This window comes from Sciurus vulgaris, assembly GCF_902686455.1.
Source record: "Sciurus vulgaris genome assembly, chromosome: 6".
Taxonomy (NCBI): domain Eukaryota; kingdom Metazoa; phylum Chordata; class Mammalia; order Rodentia; family Sciuridae; genus Sciurus; species Sciurus vulgaris.
The window spans coordinates 30,359,147-30,383,227 of record NC_136466.1 but is presented as its reverse complement, the minus strand read 5'-3'; the positions used below and the strand labels follow the sequence as shown (position 1 = coordinate 30,383,227).

The window sequence follows — 24,081 nt, the reverse complement described above, 5'->3', positions numbered from 1 at the left end:
CACCTTCAGCCTTTAACTAGAAACATGTATCTTTAGAGAGAAGGTTGACTTTTAGATAATAATAGCAGACAGAAATAATCACACAGGTACAGGACAAATGAAGTGTGAGAATAGTTCCATTGAAATATCCGTGAGATAGTAGTGGTAGAAATCACTTAATAATAGGACATCCCTAATTTAAATCCTAGCTCTATAAGGTGAGCAAATTACTGAAATGCTCTGAATTTTACAGATAGTAACCTGTAAAATTGGAACAGTGGTAGTTCTTACCTAATAGAATTGTTGTGAGGATTAGAGATAATCTATGTAAGATATCTGACACCTCATAATCACTCATTATGCAATAATTACAATTTGCTTCTACAGGTGAGGTTGATTCCTCAAGTGTATCATACTTTCTGTTTTGAAAATGTTCCTTGGTTTTTGTTAAATAGGAAAAAGCTTAAAATATGTTGAATGGTTTTTGTATTTTATGGTTAGTTTGGTTATGCCATCTCATATAAAGAATATATCAGGTAGGTGTGTATAGTTTGACACAGACCTTGATCTAGTACAAATACAGATGTAATATGCTAGTTATTTCCTTGGGAGAAAGGAAATTCAACTAGTTTGACATCATGGAGCCTTTTAAGCCTGTTGTTTTGTTGGTAGATAGCTAATGAATGAGAAAATAAAGTTCTGTATTTGGTTCACTCATTCAGCTAACATTTATTAAATCCTGAACTAAATGCATTTACTTGCTGGTGATTTTTAGATAATGATATAGTTATTCTCTTCAGAAAACTTATAATTCCATTGAGGAAACAGATATTTAAAACAAGTCCAATGAGGTTATGTGCTTTAATAGAGATACATGTGGACTCTGCTGGGACGTACTAGAAAAATGATAAATTCTCTAGAAGATGAACTGAGAACCAAGGGATATCCTGAGCATAGGTCTTCTTGGAAGAAGGACCAACAAGGAGGGGGAGGAATGGTGACTTAAAGCAACCTCAGATAAAAGATGGAAATTAGTTATGTTTGGCTCGAGTGGACACTGGACTTTCTGAGAACTGAGTCTTGAGCAGAAATCAGGGGGCAGATGGAGACTCTCCTATACTATATGAATTTTTCTTTTGTCCTTGGTCAAATTTACTTTTTTTATTTAATCATTCTGGCAAAAAAATGTGGAAGTGGTTTGGGAAGAAATGACCAGAAAATAGAAAGTCCAGGTGAAATTTTTACAAAGATCTCATGAACAAAGTTGAGAAAATAAAAATCTGAGCTAGCATATTTCAAAGGGTAGTGTTCAGACCACATGAGGAATTCATAAATACTGCACATTTTCAGGTCATTGCTTCAACAACCTCAATCAGGAGTTTTGAAGTTTGTGAACCAATCTAAACTTAAAAATACAAATAATAGGGCTTAGTGACTTAGCACTGAAGTAGGATACTGAGGAAGAAGGATAATTAGAAGATGATCCCCAGGTCTCTCTAGTACTGTAAAGTTTCAGAAATTATGCATTTTAGATTACGACAGGAGAATAAAGTTCATAGCCTTGGTTATGCAAATAAAGGTTGGGAAGGTAAAGAGTACTAGAATGTTGGGTGAGCTGATTATTCATTGGTAAGTAACCCAGAAACTTGTATGGAGAAGATGACTATGAACAAAAACCTTTAATAAGTGAATAGTGTCTGGTGTTATTAAAAACAAGAAGGAGTATAGGGTAGCAGAGCCCAAATTTTTAAAAAAGTATTTTTATTTTTTAATAGTTCTTTTTTCTTTTTATTTTTCTTCTTTCAACTTTAACTGGCTTGTGATTCATTGAAGGATCTTGTTAAGATGGGAGATTTTGATATAGTAACTTTAGAATGAGATCCAAGAGTCAATATTTCTAAAAATATTCAGGGTGATATTAATGTTACTGGTCCCTGAACCCCACTTTGAGTAGCAAAGATATATAGGTTCCAAAACTTAGCTGCCCATCAAAATTTCCTGTTTTTTAAAAATGTTTTTTACATGTTGATAGACCTTTATTTTTAATCTTTCATTTATATGCAGTGCTGAGAATGGAACCCAGTACCTCACACGTTAGGCAAGTACTCTACCACTGAGCCACAACCCCAGTCCCTCCTGATTGTCTTGATATTTGGATCCCTCACCCAGAGAGTCTTATCTAATTGGTATGGAGTATGTCCTAGATATCAGAATTTTAAAAATTAATTCGAAAGTATAACAAAGTTTCAGAACCATTGATATGTACTGGTTAGGTCAGAGGATGAAGTGTATCAATCATCATGTAAAAGTGGCTATGGGAAATAGATAAAACTGCTCCATCCTGGAGTTCCTGATATGACATGGGGGAATCAGCCCTAGAATGCTGTGTTTGGGAAAAAATCTGGGTTCAGTTGCAACAAAGAGTGGGGAAATGCAGAGGAAGGATAGATGGGAGAATGTGGTGGCTGAGGAGGATGAGGATGAGAAGCACGATTGGGTCAGTTCCTCCAGGTTAGGGATTGGGGTTAGAGACCCTGGAATGGCTGTATCTGATAGCAGTCTTTGTTGGGCTTTCTTCCAAAATGTTATTGAGTAGATCTCCTTGTGTCTCCAGAGAGAACTTCCCCCATCATATCTGGGAAGAGATGAGTCAGACATTCTTTCTGTTGTTGTTGTTAATGATCTCTGCATTTGTTTCCTAAGGCTTGATGGGGTGAAACTAGAGCAACCTAGACATCAAGAACTCTCACCCCAGGAATTGGTTACAAATAGCCGCTGGATACTTGCTTCCTAATGAAGTAATCTATTTTTATATTTTCTTTCCAGATATTATAATAAAAACAAATGGCAGGATATAATAACTGTGGCTGAATTTTCACTACTCTGAAGATATGAACGTGAAGTCAAAATCAATAAAAGAAGAATGCCTACCGGAAACATGAAATTAAAAACTTTAAATTCTCCAATTATTTGTGGTGTATCTCTGTGTAGAAATTCTGTTGTGGTTCTTATCTTTTACTTTTAGTCAAATAAGAAAAGAAACATTCTTTTCATATGCTTCTTTTTATAAAATATGTTTATTTTTTATTTTTATGTGGTGCTGAGGATCAAACCCAGTGCCGCACGTGTGCTAGGCAGGCACTCTACCACTGAGCCATAACCCCAGCCCTCATATGCTTCTTAAATATATTTATTTGTATTGTAAAATAAGAATCAAAGAGCTGATATTTGAAGACTGTACACTAAAATAGACAAATTTATTATTTATAAAGAACCAGCACCAAGGAATTATGTAACTTACTTTGATTGTTTTCTCTCCAAAGTTTATCCTTCATATGGATTAAAAGTAGTAAAGGTGTTAAAGTCCTAAAAATGAAAATGCTTATTTTACAAGTGTTTTTTTAAACATTTTTTATAGTTGTAGATGGACAGAATGCCTTTATTTTATTTGTTTATTTCTATGCTATGTGGTGCTAAGGATTGAACCCAGTGCCTCACACATGCTAGGCAAACACTCTGCCACTGAGCTACAACCACAGCCCCTACAAGGTGTTTTTAACAGAACTTAATTGAAGCCACATGAGTAAGAGACTTAATTCCGGATCTGACTGAAAGAAACTCTATACTCAAGATTTGCTGAAGCAGGGAATATATGTACAGTCAATCATACACTAAATATTTAATATATTATCCCCTTCCCAACCTTCCTTAGCTAGTACTCTCTGTAAGATTACCATTATTATTATTTTGGCAACTCAATCTGTGGCATCTCAACAATGCCCTTCCTAAACAACAGCAGTCTATTATATAAAAGAAAGTAATTAAGGGCTGGAGTTGTAGCTCAGTGGTAGAGCGCTTGCCTAACATGCATGAGGCCCTGGGTTTGATCCTCAGCACCATATAAAAGTAAAATAAAGGTATTGTGTCCATCTACAACTAAAAGTATTTTTTTAAAAAAGTAAATGTCAAATTTTTCAAAGCTGCTTCATTATCAAGGAAAATCATAAAGTACATGAATTAATTTGTGGCTAATTAACCTATATAGTATTTTTTTGAAAATAGGAGTCCTAGCAAGATATTGTAAATGATTTGACAAGGCCTTAAGCCACACTAAGCCATTTGTGACTCTGTGATTTCATCTAGCAGTGAAATATGAAAATGTTGTGAGGAAATGTAGAACATTAATAGTGCAGGCTAGTATAAAATTTAGACCTATATTATACATTAGTTCTCAAGTCAGCAATTCTTGGTTTTAAAGGCAAAAATGTGATAAGCAATAAGGGAATAAGAAATGAAATGAAAGCCCTGTTCCTCACATTTGAGGAGTTTATAAACCAAGGGGGAAGGGAAGAATGAGGATGAAGTATTCAGTAGTTTCTAATGAGGCAGTGCGTTCCTGTAAAAAAGAATGATACTTGATTCTTGGACTGGGCCTGGTGGGGTTAGAGGAAATAAACATTTGAGAGTTTCATATTGCTGATAAAGAAAATACATCTAGCTCAGAGAGGTAAATACTTGGACAGGGTTATATAATTAAGAAAGTGATATAGCCAGGATTTGAAGGTAGAACTATTTTAGTATTTTTGTTTCATAGACTATAGCACAGGGAAGGGTAATAGGGAAGAAGGAATCGGAATTGGCACTCAAAGTTTAGGAGTGGAGGATATAAATTCAATTACAATTAAGAGGAGGAAAAATAGAAGCCTGCTAGCTGACAGATATAAGTCCAAAGAGGATACCTGGTGGCAAATCCTAGAAGGTTGTACTCTTTAGACCTGAAGGCAGACCTCAGAGGTCTTACAAATGAACCTTTCTAGATAAGCATGAAAAAGGAGTTTATCTCTTTCTGGAGAGAGGGTCTTCATTTTCTAAATGATTTTTAAATGATTAGTAATGGACCTGGACCCCCCCCCCCTTTATTATGGCCTATAACAAACTTCATTTTTAAACATTTAAAATTATATTTTCAAATTATACCTTATAAAAATAATCTCAGATATCCTCTTTTAAAAATCCAGTTCAAAATACATGAAAGGTTTGTCATTTCCATTCTTAAAATTTTAAATGGAGTGGATCCCACCCAGGGTATCATGGTTTGTTCAATTATGAATAACCTCTATCTCATATTGTATATGTAGCTTTATGTGTTTGTTCATTCCTTTGGTTTATATCTCTGTGCCTTCCTCAATCCCAATGATTCTTAAATTTGGTCTTTTCATAGTGTCCCATAGTTCTTGGAGATTCTGTTCATGATTTCTTACCGTCTTCTCTGTTTGGGCGACTTTATTTTTTTTTTTTTTTAACCCTATGTAAATTTGTGATTACACAAGTGGTATGCCTTTACGCCATGTACAAACAGAAACAACAAGTATCCCTTTTGTTTACAATAAAAATTTTAAAAAATTAAAAAAAAAAAACATGTAAAAACAACATTAAGTCTTAATGTTGGAGAACAATCACTTTTGATTCCATATCCTGCATCCTGGGTACACCAGGACAAGGGATAGACTCTCCGAAGACCTCAGACAGCCCATTTCTATATTTTCTGCTGAGTTCAATTTGCTTAGGGCACTCATGAGTTGGAGTCTTATGCCCAAATTTGTAGAGAATGAAATCATGGACTGATGGCTCTCTGGTTCTGAGTCTTTAAGCACTGCCCCACTCCTCTAATGACAAGGTACTGCCCCAAATGGAATCTTTTTGGTGGCTCTGCTCCTATGACACATCTCGGAACAGGCCTTCAGACTGTCTGCAACATACTTTGAAATCTAGGTAGGGACCACCTGGCCCCACAGCTCTTAGGGGAATTGGCTTATATGAATAAGGAGGCTGAGAAGTTCCACAAAATATTTTTGCTAGATGAACACCCTGGAACGCTAGCCATGTGGCTCTGTTCACATCCAAAATCTTCAGAACGTGGGCAGCTCATGGCATAATTCTCAGTTTCAGTCCAAATATGTTAGAATCCAGGAGCCACTAGTGCAAGTCTTAAGAGTCCAAAGTCTAGAAACCCAGTCCTGATTTCCAAAGGCAGAAAAAGAATGCCTTTGTTGTGATTCTGTCTGGGGTCCTAGCTGATTGCATAGTGCCCACCCATATTGATGGCAGATCTTCCCCACTCAGTCTGGAGAACCACACATCAGTTTCCTTCAGAAAACCTCTGAAAGTCACACCCAGAAATAACTCTTTACCATGTATGTATTCCTTAATGCAGTCAAGCTGACACATAAAATTGACCATCATATCTCCAAATCAGCTGTGGCCTCAGGCTGGAGAAGAGATTTTATGACATTTTTGATGTCATGAGAATGAGATGCTCACTCAATGTCTGAAGTTGGGGTGATTGCAGTGACTTAGCATTGCTCTCCCAATGCTAGCAGCTGCGAGCTCTGCTTGGAATGATTCAGCCTCATGGTCTCAGACTTTTCCCTTCTCCATTACAGTTCCTACAATCGATGGATTGCGCCTTATGGTGGTGCGCAGAAGGGTGTGACCTCAGTTTCTCCAGTGCCAACACTGTTCAGGGAGTAGAAGCAAGTTGAATTCTCTTTGATGAGAAACTGTTTTGTATATACATCCAGTGTAGAAGAAATTAGAGCTGTACTTCAGGCAAGGAGGACAGTCAGAGCTGATGAGGTGCATTGTTCTGCCTGGCCCACATAGAAGATATGTCTTGTCACTTGTCTTTCCAGATCTCTTTTGCAAAGGGACTTTAAAAGCAATCAAGTTTCAGGCATCCTGTCCAACTGGGAGATAGTCTTTCCACCTTTCCGGGATGCGGTTTCCGCCCTTCCTCTTTGCTGAGGGACGTCCAGAACAGTCGCATCCCCGGCCTCAGCCACTCCGGACGGGATGCCATTGGCTCATGTAGACGCCGAGATGGGACACACTCAATGCCAAGCGGATCAAGGCCGTCACTGTGGGGTCCTCCGTGCCAGAACAAGGTGCTGGTTCGGGAGCGCGCCCGGCAACTACCCACGGTGTACGGTTCAACGCCACTGCGCCTGCGCCACTCTGACTTTATTTTCAAGATTAAATATTTTGTCTTCATTGTCTGAGGTTCTGTCCTCCAAGTGGTCTAGTCTGTTGGTGATGCTTTCCATTGAGTTTTTTATTTGGTTTATTGTCTCCTTCATTTCAAGGATTTCTGTTTGGTTTTTTTTTGAGAATCTCTATCTCTTTTTTGAAATGATCTTTTGCTTCCTGCAGGTGCTCTTTCAGCTTATTGGTATTATCATTCATTGCATGCATTTGCTCTCTTATCTCATCCTTTGCTTCGCGAATCATCTTAATCATGTATAATCTGAAGTCCTTTTCTGACATTTCTTCTAACATACTGTCATTGGATTCTATTACTATAGAATCTAGATTTGTTTGGATCATTTTCTTCCCTTGTTTTTTCATGTTGTTCATGTATCTTCCCCTCTAGCAGTGCAGATCTGGGGTATTGCAGATTTCCCCCTATAGGCTTATAGTGGTCCTATAGGTGTCCAAAACCCTTTCTTTAAGGGGAGATCAATATTAGCAGTACCCAAATCAGACACTATGCAATCCTAGACCAAATAGCCCCAATGGGGACAATAACATCATGTAAATAAGGGAGAAAGTGACTCTGAGGCAACAGGTAAACAGAAGGAAAAGAAAGCAAGAAATGTAAAGAAATAAAAACTTAAATTTTTTTTTTAAAAAGGAGAAAAAAGAAAATCTACTGTATAACAGTCATATACTAATGAAACCTCCTGATGTATGAGAGGTACCTGACAATGGGCTTCAAGCCTCCAGCAGGCGTCGCAAGATGGGATCTGTCCCACCCGAAGATCGGAGCTACGGCTTCCAGGATTATCCAAGATGGCTGCTCTGGCTTCCAAATGTGTTGGCAAATGGGGAGCTGCAGCTCAGGGGTGGACGTGGTCAGCTGGAGGTCCTGGAGACAGGATGCAGTTGGTCTGGCAGTGGTCCTGGAGGTCGGGTGTGTGTGGTGTGGTTGTGGGATCCAGGAGGCCGGGTGCAATCTGTTAGTCTGGGTTCCCGGTGATAGGGCACAGTCAGTTGGTCTGGGTGTCCTGGCGGCAGGGAGCAGTCAGTTGATGTAAGGGCCCCAGAGGCAGGGAGTGATCGGTCGGGCTGAGGGATCCTGGAGACGGGACTCAGTCAGTCCGGCCAGGGGTCCTACAGGGCCTGGCTGTTGTCTCAAAATGGCGGCAGCCACGTGTAATCAAACCTGCAGGTACTGTAACAGTGAACTTCCAGGCAGCAGCAGGCAGCTGGTTCTCCACTGGCGGTCTGCGGTCAATCTGCTGGCAGCTGTCGGAGGATCAGGAGGTGAACCTCGAGCGTTGGGTGATGGATAGGGGCAAGGCAGGCGATGGACAGGTGAGAGGCAGGCAAATGGCGGATGACAAACGCCTGACAGTGAGCCTATGTGTTTGTATAAACAATAAAAAGGTGTGATACCCAAAGTTTCCAGTTTATCTTCAACTACTTCTACTACTGCTTTCTAACTTGCATTTAAAAATGTTTAATCAGCTTACATCTTTAATCTTTGTTTGAATCCATATATTTTTAAAATTTTTTTAGTTGTTGATGAACCTTTATTTATATGTGATGCTAAGAATCGAACCCAGTGCTTCACACATTAGGCAAGCACTCTTACCACTGAGCTACAACCCCAGCCCCAGAATCCATATGTTCTTCTAGATAACCCACCATTCTTCACCTGCTTACATCCATGTTTTCTATAAAGAACTCTTTATGCTTTCTCACCCTCCCCCACTAACACACACCTACACACATGTATGCACATGCACACACACAATCTGGCTTCAACTTTTATTCTCCATTGACACTGTCCTCAGGCTACCAACAACTTTTCACCCCACCACCCCAGGTGTACTCTGCAACTGAGCTACATTCCCAGTCCTTTTTATCTTTTATTTTGAGACAGTTCTCCCCAAGTTTCTCAGGCTGGTCTTAAACTTGTGATCCTCCTGCCTCAGCCTTTCAAGTTGCAGGGATCATAGGCTTGCATCAGCACCATGCCCAGCTATTAGCAACCTTTCTTTTCTTTTCTGTACAAGGGATTGAACACTGAGCTATATATTCCCAGTTGTTTTATTTTTTATTTTGAGACAGGGTCTTGCTAAGTTGCTTAGGGCCTTGCTAAGTTGCTGAGGCTGCCTTATAACTTTCAGTCCTTTTGCCTCAGCGTCCCAAATTGCTGGGATTATAGGCATGAGCCACAATGCTCAGCTCCAGCAACCTTCTTGATGTTAATCTAAGGGATATTTTTCAGTTCTCATCTTGCCCAACTTCTTCCGGCTGATGACATTGCAAACTGGTTCACTACTCTTTTTCTGAAAGCCTCCAGGAAGGGGTGATCTCTCTGAAATATTGTTTTCTGGGCTTTCATCTCTAGCACACACTTCTATTTCTTCTCAAGACTACTTTCTCTCTGCTCAATCTTTTAAGTTTTGGTACTTCTTGGGGTTCTGTTCTAGGGCCCCTTCTCATACAAGGCAAACTTGCCCTGTGTGATCTCATTCACCTGTAGCTTTACCACCCCTGTGCAAAGTGACTCCAAATCTTTGTCTCTAACTACCATGGATATTAGTTATAGACATGTGTGATGACTTCCCCTACATCTTTCATTACCCTGTAACTCCATCCTGTATGGATTTTAAATATTCAAGCCATATGGTTTAGGATCAATTCTACCATTAGGAAGTTAAGTCAGTTAATGTTAGCACTCCCAATGTTGACATGTTGCTTGTTTCAGGAATGGGTCCAAGACCTAAAATGATGCTATTGGTTTAATAATCAGAGTTTTTCCTTAGAATGCTGGGACATAGACTTTTTCCTTATTCTTTTGGAGGAGAAAGGAAATCATCTCTTGTCCACAGTTAGAGATCCTGCCTAGGAATAGAATCTACACAGAGAAATTAGAGATGGGATAAGCAACTGAATTCTTGGACTTTTGAGTTAAGCTTAATAGCAGAGCTCAGCTTAGCATACACAAGACCCTGGGTTTAATCCTTACACCAAAAAAAGAAAGGAAATTAAGTTCTTGATACCATTGTTGTTGTCCCTAGGGAAAGCTGTACCTGAACTATTCATCTACTTTAGATCCAGTTATGAGAACTGATTTCATTCTTTGTTTTTATAATCAAGAGCTTTCTAAAATTGCCTACATTTGTTATAATGCCTTATAACTGCCTGGCAAATCCTGTGGTGTTTTGTTGCTGTTTTGGTACCAGGGATTGAACCCAGGGGATCTTAACCACTGAGCCACTTCCCCAGCCCTTTTTTTATTTTTTATTTTGAGGCAGGGTCTTGCTAATTTACTTAGAGCCTTGCTAGATGGCTGAGGCTGGCTTTGAACTTGTGATCCTCCTCCGTCAGCCTCCTGAGCTGCTGGGATATGCCCATGCCTAGCACAAATCCTGATTTTTTTTCTTCCTAGACTGTAAGCTCCTTGAATGAAGAAATTATATCTTCTTCTTTATTGTATTTCTAGGTTCTAGCACAGCAGATAGACATACATTAAGCATATTGTTTGAAAAATATTTGTTTAAAGAGGGTTTGTCATGGAAGTGTGCCATTATATAAAAGGCCTTCTTTTGTACATTTTAAATAGAATTCAAGGTGAGGATTTCAAGCCAATTTATAATTTATAAGGTAAAGATTTGATTTCTTATCACAATCTGTAATAACTTGTTATTGACTTGTTGGTTCCTTAAGGGCAAGGACTGTATCTGTCTTGTTAATTATTGTATTCTTAGAACCTGGAACATAGTAGTTAGTTAATTTTCAGTCCCTGTTAGGCAATTTTGATTAGCATATAAAATTCTCTAGTATGTCCATTCTTTAAAAAAGGAAAACTAATTTTTCCCTTTTCCTCCTCCTCTGCACTCCACCTCAGCAGAGACATTTTCTACACTTGCTTTACCATTTCCTCTCTGCTCTGTTTTGAATTCATTTAAAAACATTTTTTACTTAGGTGTAGATGGACACAGTATCTTTATTTATTTATTTTTATGTAGTGCTGAGGATTGAACCCAGTGCTTCACACGTGTGAGGCAAGCATTCTACCACTGAGCTATAGCTCCAGATGGCTGAACTCATTTTATTCAGGCTTTTGTGTACATCACTTCATTGAAACTGCTATGGTCAAGATTTCCATGTTGACAAATATAATGAACACTTAAATTTTCAGCAGCATTCAACACAGTTAACCCATTTGTCCTTTCAGGGTCATTTATTATTATTTTCAATCTTACTGCAGCTCCCTCTCATTCTTTTGTGTTGGGTCCTTCTAGACCTATAAGTATTGCCCTCTTTGAGTCATAATCCTTGACTTTTTTCTGTATGTATATATTCTCTCTAGGAAAACTCAAGCATTGCATTGTTTCAAATTCTATGTATGAGCGATGTCTTAAAAATTTCTCTTTCCAGTCCTGGCTTTTCTCTTATAATCTACTTGAAATCTACACATTAGATGTCTAATAGACAATTCAAACTTAATTTTTCCATACATAGTATACCCAATCTTCCTTTTTAAACCTGTATTTTCCCTGGTCTTTTTTTAAAGTCAGAAAATGGATTAAGCTGCATAAGGCAAAAACATAGGAATTGTACTGGTTTTTCATTCCAATTAGAATTTTGGCCAGTTATGTCTCCAAAATAACTCATTTGGGCTGGGGCTGTAGCTCAGTGGTAGGGCACTTGCCCCACCTGTGTGAGGCCCTGCGTTCAATCCTCAGCACCACATTAAAAAAATGAATGAATAAATAAAGATATTTCTTAAAATAACTCATTAGCCACAATTAGTTCTCCCTTAAAGTGCAGGGAACTGCCAATTTTGTCTCTCTACTTCCATTCTTAATCTGCTAAAATTCCTTTAACCACAGAACAGCCAAAGTAAAATCATAAATTGGATCACGTCCTTCTGTTTGACAGCTGGGTGCAGTGGTGCATGCTCCCAGCAACCTGGGAGGCTGAGGCAGGAGGATTGCAAATTCAAGGCCAGCCTCAGCAAGTTAGTTAGGCCCTAAGTTGGCTCAGTCACCCAACTTTTATATTTTCAGGAGGGTGATCTTGGAAGTAGGTGGCAGAGACCATAGGCTGTTGGGATTTGGGATAGACTGAATCTACTGTTCTTGAGTGAGAGTATAGGCCTTATGTCTATTTCTGACTCAACTGTTTCACATTCATATAACACAGCATTATTGAGTAGACAACATTTATGGTCTTTCTCACATTTTCTCCTGGCTGATTCCCTAAACTTCAGGACACCTCAGCTTCTCTGTGAGATATATTAAGTAAAAGGGAAGAAGATATAATATACATTGATACTGAACTTGAAAATATTTAAAATTAAGTGTGGTTTTTTGTTATAAACTTGTATCATTTCAGTGAATTCTGCAATTTTATTATGCTGCAGTATAGGGAAATTGTGATGATGAATGTTCAGTAAATTGGTTTTTCTCTGTACCTTTGAAGTACAAGACTGAGACTATAGAAATGAAGCTATTACATGATTAGAGAATATTAAATTATCTCTTATGCAAGCAGTGATGTTCTTTCCCTTACTATTAATATCTATAATTACCCATGAAGTAATTTTTTCCTAAGATGAAAGCACACAAGGTTATTGTATTTGCAGACTTCCTTCTGAGGAGACCTGGAAGTACTCTTCTGTTCCAGCCAATGGACAGCCATTAGTCCTTACTGTTTTTTCCCCCTATATAAGAAAGCTTTAACCTGTTTCTACTTGCACTCATTTAGAGTAAAGTGCTAGAGTAAAAACAAAATTTCCCCATGATTGCTTCGTTGATAGGGTATACATTTTTTGTTTTTTAAAAACTTGTGGACTTTATTTCTTGTTTATAAAAATTTCATTCCATATTCAAACGTTTTGTGAAAAAAAGTAGTTCATTTTACCATATTGAAAAATTTTTCAGCGTTTGACATCAGAGTCCAGGGGCTTATATGTATAAGCAATGTAGTTCTGCTATTTAAGCTGTATTACCCTGTAACTTCTGAAGCTTAGATAACCTACAGAGGACCTTTGAATGATTTTAACCTCCCCACCTCAGAAATACCTTCCCTCTGTTCCTGCCTCCCTGGGGATTGAACTACCAGGGGTCCTTACCCACTGAGTCACGTCCTCAGAGTGTTCCATTTTTTAATTTTAATTTTATTTTATTTTTTGCGGTGCTGGGGATTGAACCCAGGGCCTTGTGCTTGCAAGGTAAGCACTATACCAACTGAGCTATATCCCCAGCCCACATTTTTTTGAGACAGGATCTCACTAAGTTGCTGGGGCTGGCTTTGAACTAGGGGATCCTCCTGCCTCAGCCTCCCTAACCACTGGGATTACAGGCTTGTGCTACCACACCCAGCTTCCCTATGCTCTTATTTCACTACGTACTTATTAATTTTACAGCACTAATCACCATCTGAAATTACCTTATTTACCATGTCCTCACCTAGAAAATTAGCTCTTTTTTTGTTTTACTTTGGATCCCTAGTGCCTAGAACTTAAATGTTCGTGGAATGAAAACATTTACTTCTTAATCATCTATAATTAGTGCTTTTTAAAAATCTTAACATTGGAACTCATCGAGATATTAATTTTGCCAATTACCTTGTTTATGTTAGAGCTATTTATAGCTTAAATTTTAGTGGCAAATCAGAGTTGTTAGCCACTTAAAGAAAATTCGGTTTATATGCCTAGTTAAGTGAAATTCTTAGAAAAGCATGTTTATCTAACCTTCCAAACACATACCAGTTATTTCCAGATATCGACATTGCATCCCGTTGTATTAAACTCCTGTGCTGGAGGTGGGGAGTAGGTGAATGGATGGGGTGCTAATAATGTGCAAGACTAGTTTGATTTGAACCCTGACATGTTTTACCTCTCCGGGTTTAATAAGACTGTAAGATGATTTATGAACCATGTTTTCTTCCTTTTCTTTTTTTCTTTCGGTGGGGGAAATTTCCCCCCCATAATTTGGTTACGATTCCTTAATTCCTCCTTTCCTGACACCGAGACATTAAGTCATTAAGATATACTTTTAATTTTGTGAAGTTCTGATCTCTGTTCTTCCTCACGTTGCCCAAAGACTTCATGCTATGCAAGTGCTCTCCCACTGAGCCACAAACCCAGCACTGCCGAAAACCTTTTTTTTTTTTTTTTTTTTTTTGGTGCTGGGGATCAACCTTAGCCCTCATGCATGCATTGCAAGTGCTCTATCCCTGAGCTACACTCTCAGTTCCTAAAGTTCTAAATAATTAACGTAAGGGGTTAGATATTCATACATAGATGCTTTCTACAGCTTCTTGCCTCCGTTCGTTTTCCTTGTGATTTTGTTTCTTGCTACTGAAACTGGCCTAGCTCCTAAGCCTCCAATCGCTCGCTTTCCTCAGAAACTAATTCCCGGAGGGATTCTAAACTCTATAAAGGAAACTAGAGCGGCTGCCTAAGTCCTTGGACTTCATTCCTGTTAGCCATGACTGGGACGGCAGTACTGGCTCATGGCCGCCGGGCTGGCTATGGGAGAGCCCGGGGTCCTGGGCTTGCCCTGGCCGCGGAGCCTTCTCTGCACTACAGGCTACCGGATTAAGGTGTGATGTAGAACCAGGGTCGGCGGCGGGGAACGGTCGGTTGCCCTTGGTTCCCTAAGCACCTATGTCTTGGGTGCGTCTTCGTCCCGAAGTCACTGGCGTCGACCCTGTGCGTCCCCAATAGCTCCAGTTGCTGACAGCTTCACCGAGGACGTGAACCTGAGGCGCTTTCTCCCGGGAATCCAACCACCTTGCGGTCCTCTCCCCACCGCGCACGCCCCGCCCCCTAAGCTGCCGCGTGATGGGATCCACCCGCTAGCCTATCGGAGCCGGCTCCGCCCCACGCCCCCGCCTCGTTCTCCCCCCCGCTTCGTGCGTCGCCACGTGATGCGGCTCACTGCCAGCCAATGAACGCCGGCCTCGCCTCGCGCCCCGCCCCGCGCGCCGTGGCCGTTTGAAGTGACTAATTTCTGTCATATGACTGAGGCGCCCATGGGGGTGGCGGGGCGGCTCTAGAAGCGGGGGCCTAGCAAGCACCCAGCCCAGCGACCCCGGCCTGGCGGTGGCTAGCATGGCCCCTACGCTGTTCCAGAAGCTTTTCAGCAAAAGGAACGGGCTGGGCGCGCCCGGCCGCGACGCCCGGGACTCGGATTGCGCGTTCAGGTAGGGCGCTGCGGGGCGGGGGGCGCGGAGCGTTGGCCTGTGGGCTCCATGAGTGTTGGGGCCTTTGGTGTTCAGGCCGATGCGGCAGCTTTGCTCTGGGTCGGGGTCCTGGTCCACGGTGGGGTGGGGTCAGCTGCGGACTTGTACTGGAGGGTTGGAGGTCCTACCTCCCCACTGCACTCCTAGTCGTTGCCCCTTCCCCCTTTCTGGGGTTGGTTTGTTTACGTCTTGCCTGCAGCCACGCGCGGCTCTCCTCCGGACCCAGCACCGCGGCCTAAGCTTTTGGGTGCACGCGCCTTCCTGGCCGCGAGGAAAGTTGGGCGCGGGCTGGATTGGACCTCAGCCGCGGTCCTCCGGGCCGAGGAGTTCTCCCCTCCTCCCCGTGACCAGTCGCCCTCTGGCAGCTCCATTCCAGCTTGGTTGGCGTTGTGGAGAGAGTAGCACGTTTGGCCAACCTTTGGAGTGTAGAAAGGGCTGGAGGCGCGAGCGGGCAAGGTGCCGTTCTTTCAGGTTTCTTGGAAACTAAAATTGGAACTGTGCGGTTGCCGGACTGAGCGACTTTAATGTTATCGAAGGAGAAATATGAGACCTAAGAGGTTAGAGTTACTACTGACGAGACTGAAGTAGGACTAAGTCAAGTGAAGTCTGATGTTAGAATTGCAGTATAATTTTACCCCTTGCAACTGTTACCGAAAAGGAGTCTTTAAGAATGAAAACGATAGCAAAACATTTTGTGATATTACAGGCTTTGTTAAGTTTTGGTTGCTGAACCTGTTGCTGGTAGAACAGCTTTTTATGATGGTTGGATTTGGTACATATTTGGATTGAAAGTAAACTTTAGCTGTGAAACTACATTTGAAGGAGATAATTGTGTGTCTTCCAAAATGCCTTCATACTTACTGCAGTGTGGAAACTTGCAAGTAGAACTAGGCCAAATGTCAGCCATCACTCAATTGGTAGGATAGCAGAAAGCCCAGTTATCCAGTAGTAGTAGGAAAAAATGAGAATCTGTCAAATTTTGCAACGGTAGAAGTATGCAGTGATTGTGTACCACACTGGTTTTAAAGATTTTAATATTCCTATTCACTGTCTTTCATAAATGCAGGTCACGGTCAGGAACCATTCAGTGCATATATGTAGAATTGTAATATTAAATGGGAAGAAATTTAACTGACTTTTAGAGGAAGAAAAATTTCTATTGTGAACGTCTTGCAAAGTACTTACTTAAAGGCAGTTTTCTAAGTTTTGATCTTTTCCATTGAAGAGTGAATGCCTTGGCATGCTCACCTGACTTACCTTAAACATTTCTTTAGAGCTTTTCCTTTGAAAAATGAAAGTCAATCTAGATAACACTACATTGAGATATCCAGTAACTCAGGAGACAAGAGGAAGCAGGTTCTAGAGGAATACTTAAAAGTTCACATTTAAATAGGCAATTGTTTACTATTTCTGAGCAAAGACTGACTTTGGATACCCAAGTTTACAAGGGTTTCAAGTCACTGATTTGAAGACTTTTTTGTCTAATTTTTTTAAAATGTAAAGTCTGCTATGTAGTTGTGTAATACTTTACAGTTGCCAAAGAACTTTCTCCTCTGATGTTTCACAACAACCTTGTGAGATAGGGCAAGTAGCAGTATAGATAACTATATAAACCTTTTTCTGTGGAAGCCCAGTAATTGTAGTACCTCATAGAAACAATTGCTATTGAAATGTGGAAAAAAATGAGAACACTGGTTAACATGACACCTTTAGTGACTTCTAGATCTAATCAACCAGGTCTTTTTTTTATTTCAATGAGCTATAGTTTGTATACAATAGAACATACATACATTTTATGAGAACAATTCTGAGAGTTTTATTGTATGTACACATATGTACGTACCTGCTACCCCAGTAAATTTTAGCACACTTCTGTGACTCAGAATGTTCCTTCATGCTCCTTTGCAGTCAACCATTAATCCTTATTAACCCAACTTAAAAACTAATCTGCTTTGTTATTAGTTTTGTGTTTTCTAGAATTGTATGTGAATGTAATCTACTGTTAATTGTCTGATTTATTTTCCCCAGAAATGATGATTTTGAGGTTTCTCCACATTGCCTTTATTAGTGGGTCCACCCACCCTTCTTATTGCTGAATGGTATTCCACTGTATTCAATTGTATGAATATATCCAAAATTGTCTGAATATATCCAAAATTGTTTATCCATTCATTAGTTGGAGCACATTTGTTTTCAAATTTGGTTTATTATTATCCATCTACTGTGAATATTTGTGTACAAGTCTTTATTTGGAAATATATTTCTCATTTCTTTTGGGCAGATATCTAGAAATAGGATTGCAGTATCAAATGCTGTTTGTATAATTTTTTTAAAAATTATCAAACTCATTCCACAATAGTTTTATTTTATATTCTCAGTAACAGTGTATGAAATTTACAGCTGCTCCATAGTCTCTCCAGTACTTTATTAGTCTTTTTAAAAAATTAAATAAATGTTTTATTGTGGTAAGAAACATGTCATATAACATTTACTATTTTAACCATTTTTAAATCTTTTGATTACAGCCATTTGAGGGGCGATAGTGGTATTTTCTTGTGGCTTTAATTTACATTTGCCTAAGGTTGTGTTCAGCATCTTTAAAGTAACCCATGTTTTTTGTTTTGTTTTGTTTTTTGTATCAGAAATTGAACCCAGGGGCACTTAACCATTGCCACAGCCCTTTTTTATTTTGAGACAGGGTCTCACCATGTTGCTTAATGCCTTGCTAAGTTGCTGGGGCTGGCTTTGAACTTGCAATCCTCTTGCCTCAGCCTCCTGAGCATCTGGAATTACATGCTAACCCAGGCAGGTTTGAATAGACTAAAATTTACTTTTTATTCCAGGTTACCATGGTTTTCTTTCTAAAATTCATTTTGTTTATTTTGTTCTAGTCAACTTAAGTTGTTAAATCAGGCAAGAGTGCAGTTAGATATTGGCAACTAACTTTAACTCTTAAGAGGCATTTCCTGCAGTAACCAGTATATGGGGTCCATTGGTGATAAGTCCTTAAGTAGGATTCTAGGATAGGAGATAGTTTTGATAAAGATGCCACAGGGACCTTCAAATATATTCTTTCATGGTTATTCCATTGGAAAAGATGGCCAAGGACCACCACTTTCCTTTTAGTCTTTACTCTTAGAACTCTTGCCTCACAGATTTCTATGGGCTTTTCTTACCTAAGCTTGAAAGATATAGGAAGGCTGTTTTTTCAGTTACTTAGAGAATTGAAACAGTAATTTATTTATGCCATTTAAATAGTTTGGCAAAGAAGGTGCTCTCTAGAAGATATGTTTTCTCCATTAGACTGCTTTCCAGTACAAGTAAGAATTATGTGTAAACCTAATAACTGCAGTTTGTATAAAAAGGATTGCTTAATTTTTTTTTTTAATTTGGTGTAGAAGGTTTAAAGTGAAATTTTTACAGGACATAATTCATGTTTTGCCCAAAAAAAATTCCTGTTTTTGTTGTATTCTTTAGAAACATGTTTTAGTGTCTGTAGGAGAGAATTTTTATGTTTGTGTGTGTGTGTGTGTGTGCATGCATGCATGGTTCTGAAGGATTGAATGCCATGGGTGTACTCTACCACTAAGCTACATCCCCAGCCCTTTTTACAATTTTTTTTTTGAGACAGTGACTCCATGCTCAATTGCTAAGACTGGCCATCCTCCTACCTCAGTCTCCCAAGTAACTGGGATTACAGGCATGTACCACTGCCTGACTGTAGGAGGTATTCTTTTTCTGTTGTAGCAACCTTTTAATTGGTCTTTATCAAACACTTCATACTTGGGGGGAAAAAAAAAAAAAAAAAGCAAATTCTTAACAAAGTCCAAACTCCTCGGCTTGACATGTCATCCTGTAGAGTTGTACCTGATGTGTTGGACCTGAGTTCAGATTCCTGACCTAGCAGTATTTGTATATAACATAGGGAAGCATTATCATGTAGTCATTAAAGGTGAAGTGTGTGGTGCAGGGTCAGGGGGTGTTTGTGTCTTTTGGTTCTAAAATCAGACTGCTTGATTTTAAAACTGAGTTCTGGCATTTAATCACCGAGTCCTCAGACTCTGTTCTCTTATTTTGAAATTCTACAAGTAGTACATCTATCTAGATCTCCTTTGTCTCAAATCATGTCATTCAGGAGACAGAGTGCTCCAGGATTTCCAGCAAAAGTCCTGATTTCTTTGTTGCTTGTATCAGCACTGAATTTACTCATGATCACTGATTGGTTTAGGTCTAGGTGAGGGCGATGGAGTTACTCTGATTGTGGTAGTATACCCAAGTTAGTAGCACAAAATGGTGGTTGAAGTAGGGTGGTAAATACTGGAAAGAGAGTCCTAGTGTTTATTGCATCTACTGTCAGAGTTGTTTTGCAGATTAAATGGGATGGTGGACCCTCAAATGTTAGAATCCCTACCCTCCCTCATCCTCCAGTTTCTCCTTGTTCTGGCTCCTTCTTTCAGATGTGGAGTTTGATTTGGATGATTCATTTTTTTTTTTTAATTTTTTTTAAAGATGTTGATGGGTCTTTATTTTATTCATTTATTTATATATGGTGCTGAGAATCAAACCCAGTGCCTCACCCATACTATGCAAGTGCGCTACCACTGAGCCACAAACGCAGCCCCTGTTTCTTGAAAGTAATCTGGACTGTGTATTTATGTGTTATTTGAAATACTGTGGCTACAATCTGTCTTTAAAAAACAAACTCCAGAAGAACCCATATTTCCCTGCTGTGGCAGTTTTTGTTTTGTTTTTGGTGTGTGTGGCAGTGGGAATAGAACCCAGGCCCTCACATACGCTAGGCAAGCACTGTACCACTAAACCACACCCCCAGGCTGTTGCAGCTATTTCTCCATACTGGGGACTGAACCCATTGCCTCACATGCTAGGCAAGTGCTTTACCACTAAGCTATATCCCTGACCCTTTTATTTTCTTTTGAGACAGAATTGCACTAAGTTGCACAGATTGACCTGGAACTTTCAATTCCTGCCTTAACTTTCCAGGTGGCTGAGATTACAGGGGTGTGCTACTGCATTTTTATGTATTTATATTCTTTAAGTTCCATAAGGGCAGGCCTCCATCTAACTTGTTCAGTGTTGTAGTTTTGGTACCTGGCTCAAAGAAGACAGTTACTAAATATTTGAAAGATGGAGAAATAAAAAGTTTACTGAATTGAAGAAGTTGGTTTAACAGACCTGTTTGGGTTATTTTCCTAAAGCTATTCATTTAATGAGTGATTTAAGCAGGGTTTTTTAAAACACTGTTTGCCAATGTAAAGGATAATTTCATTACCTTAATTTTTCTTTTTTTAAGATTGCAAGGAGGGCCTGATTTTCCAGACTAGGTTGTATCCTTCATTTGTACCCCTCATAACATCAATTAGTGGGTATGCACATTTGTGCACACATGAGTAGTTATCTTCCCTGACATATGATTATTTGCTGAAAAGAATGAATAAATAATGGACTTTCCTTGGAAATGACAGTTTTTAAGAACACAGGAGTTTGCCAGGTGCTGTGGAATCTCTTTTCCTTTGAACATACTGAGTTCTTTTATGATTAAGAGGACCTTATAGGGAACTGGAACAGTATTTTAACCACCTTTTTAGGGATACAGCCAGAACCCTAGGGACCTACTTCCTTGAGTATACATTGCCCAATATTGAGTTTCCCTGGACATAATAGCATTTTATTCCATGTCTCTCCAAATGTGGTTGTCTGCTTTCATGTACTGCTTCTCTCTAATGTAATCCTAGTGGTTAGAGTGGCAGAATTGGTGTCAAGAACATGTGGAATGACCTGGGGTTTTTGTCTCAGTGGTAGAGCATTTGCCTTGCACATGTGAAGCACTGGGTTTGATCCTGGCACCACAGTAAAAAAATAAATAAAGGTATTGTGTCCATCTACAACTAAAAAGTATATATATAAATATGAATTCTAAAAAAAAGAACATGTGGATAATGAGCCATTTCAGTTTGTACAGTTATGGTTGCATTTGGGGGATGCAGCTGTTAGGTTCTTTGAGACTTTTTAACCTGTTCTTTACCCTGTTGTGCTCTGTTATATAATTTTTTAAAGATATCCTTAACAAGAAAATGCAGATTATGAAATTAATGAGGTGAATCAAATAGACTGTTGATGGAACTTCTAAAATATGGTTTTTATGCTAATTCTTATTATATTATATAAAAAGCTAGATTAAGGTGTTACTCCAGTTCCCCATAAGGTCCACTTAACAATCTTATAAGATCCAAGAACCCAGAATGTTCAAAATGAAAAGAAATCCACAGCATCTGGAAACCTCCGCTGTTCTTAAAACCGATTTTGCAAGTCTAAAAGTGTCTTTATTCTATTTTTATGCATGGTTGACAGTCTGGTAGTTACAGAATTCTAGGTTAAGAATCGTTTTAACTCAGAAATTTGAAGAAATTGTTCTGTTGTCTTCTGGCTTTCAGGATTATGTTGGAGAAGTGCAAAGATAAAACTCTAACTTATGAAGCTTTTTGGAATTTTCAGTTTTCTTTTTATCTTCAATTAGAATTTCAGAGTGATGTGCATTTTTTGTTGTTGGAGTTTTTTGGTTTTTAATTTGCTGATACTTGCTGGGTTTTTCAAGCTGAAGATACCTTAGTTCTCGGAAATTCTTATATGATTTCTTTAATTTCATCTTCTTTCTGGAACTTTTATTAGTAAGATCCTTCAGGGATAGCCTCCTATATCAAGTTTTTTTTAAAAATTTGTTCTTTTTAGTTATACATGACAGTAAAGTATATTTTGACATGTGTGTACAAACACGGAGTATATATTATTCTAATTAAGATCCCAGTTTTGTGGTTGTATATGATGTGGAGATTCACTGTGGTATAGTCATATATGTACATAGGGAAGTTATGTCAGATTCATTCCACTATCATCCTTCAAGCTTCTTGTTTTTTCTTTTATTCTCTCTCCCACTTTTAATCTTAGCTTTCTGGTCTATTTGTGGAAATTTCAGCCAGCAGTATATTTTCAGTGAATTTTTATGTGTGTTTATTTATTTCAGCTATCATATTTATAGTTTCTACATGCTCATTCTTTTTTATTGATTATTTTTTGATTCATTGTACACAAATGGGGTACATCTATCATTTCTCTGGTTGTTCATGAAGTAAAGTCACACTGTTTGTGTAATCATACATGACATGGGATAATGATGTTTGTCTCATTCTGTTATCTCTCCTTCTCCCTGCCCCCTCCCCACCCCTCATTTCCCTGTACACAATCCATCCTTCATTCTTCCTTACTCCCCCCACCCCCCGTTATGTATCATCATCCACTTATCGGAGAAAACGTTCAGCCTTTGGTTTTTTGGGATTGGCTTATTTCACTTACCATGATATTCTCCAACTCCATCTGTTCACCTGCAAATGTCATAATTTTATTCTTTATGGCTGAATAATATTCCATTGTGTATATATACCACAGTTTCTTTATCCATTTATTGAAGGGTATCTAGGTTTAGTTCCACAGTCTAGCTATTGTGAATTGAGCTGCTATAAATTAAATATTGATGTGACTGCATCACTGTAGTATGCTGATTTTAAGTTCGTTGGGTATAGGCCAGGGAGTGGGGTGGCTGAGTCAAATGGTGGTTCCATTATGAGCTCATTCTTGTGCGTATTCTCCTGTTTTCAAAACTGTGTCTCTACCTTTTTCTCATAAATCTTTAATAAGCTTGGTTCTGGTTTTGGACATTTTCCAGAGAGAATACACATCTGTTTTGTGTAAAGAAAACAGAGAAGGCAAACCTCACAGTATATGGACTTCGCCCATGCATTTACTTTTTTTTTTTTTTTTTTTTTTTGGTACTGGGGATTGAATTTAGGAGCACTCAACCATGGAGCCACACCCTCAGCCCTATTTTGTATTTTATTTAGAGTCAGGGTCTCACTGATGAATTGCTTACTACCTCGCTTTGAACTCATGATCCTACTGCTTCAGCTTCCTAAGCCGTAGAATTACAGGTCTGCACCACTGTGCCCAGCTATGCATTTACTTTTTTTCAGTTTGTAATGTAGAGATTTTGCACTGCCAGAGAATCCAAAGAAAGAAGTGCTACAATGGGCAGCCTCATCCAACCATTACAAATTGTATTAAAACCTGAGCTGGGTACGGTGCACACATGTAATACCAGCTTCTCAGGAGACTGGGGCAGGAGGATTGCAAATTTGAGGTCAACCTCAACAACATAGTGAGACCCGTCTCAAAAAATAAAAAGGACTGAAGGTATGTTGCAGTGGCAGAGCACCCTGGGTTTAATCCCCAGTAACTAAAAAACAAATTTTTAAAAAACTTGATTCATGTGCAGTTTGATAAATTCACAGTATTTTTTAAAAGTTACAGCAAGAATTGTAATTTAAATCTGCTTCAAGTCTTTAGATTCTAGTACAGCATGGCATTAAATAAGATCTTCAGGGACTGGGGTTGTGGCTCAGTGGTAGAGCGCTTGCCTCACATGCCCGGGTTCGATCCTCAGCACTACATAAAAATAAAGTAAAGGAATGCTGTCAGTCTATAACTACAAAAAAATTTTTTTTTTAATTAACATCTCCACCTATTCATCTCATTTGTTCCACAATAACATAACTCCCAACAAAATTTTGTTGGAAAAAGTACATACTTCTCAGGGAAAATGTGTAGTTCAGTGATCAAGAGATTACTTGTTAAGGTTTTGGGTTCCCAAATTAAGTCTCCAGTATAACCAACAATCTCTTGTTTTGTTTAATCATCCAGCCTCTCCTTGTTTGGTTTAGCAGATGTATCCGAAGGCAGATAACAAATAATGACAATATTATTGCT

General features: G+C 39.1%; 2 protein-coding genes across 3 annotated transcripts in view; both read left to right on the top strand.

Moving 5' to 3' along the window:
* MEIKIN (meiotic kinetochore factor) overlaps positions 1–3,775 on the top strand; it is a 98,340-nt gene extending 94,565 nt beyond the window's left edge. The window contains 1 exon segment of the mRNA XM_079144324.1: positions 2,806–3,775. Coding sequence (XP_079000450.1) covers positions 2,806–2,837 — 32 coding nt within the window. The 3' untranslated portion in view covers positions 2,838–3,775.
* Positions 3,776–15,012: 11,237 nt separating this feature from the next.
* Positions 15,013–24,081, top strand: part of FNIP1 (folliculin interacting protein 1) — a 113,130-nt gene continuing 104,061 nt past the window's right edge. For both annotated transcript variants that reach the window (XM_079144114.1, XM_079144113.1), the window contains exon 1: positions 15,013–15,207. In XM_079144114.1, the coding sequence (XP_079000240.1) occupies positions 15,116–15,207 (92 nt within the window). In that variant the 5' untranslated portion in view covers positions 15,013–15,115. The remainder of the gene's footprint in view (positions 15,208–24,081) is intronic.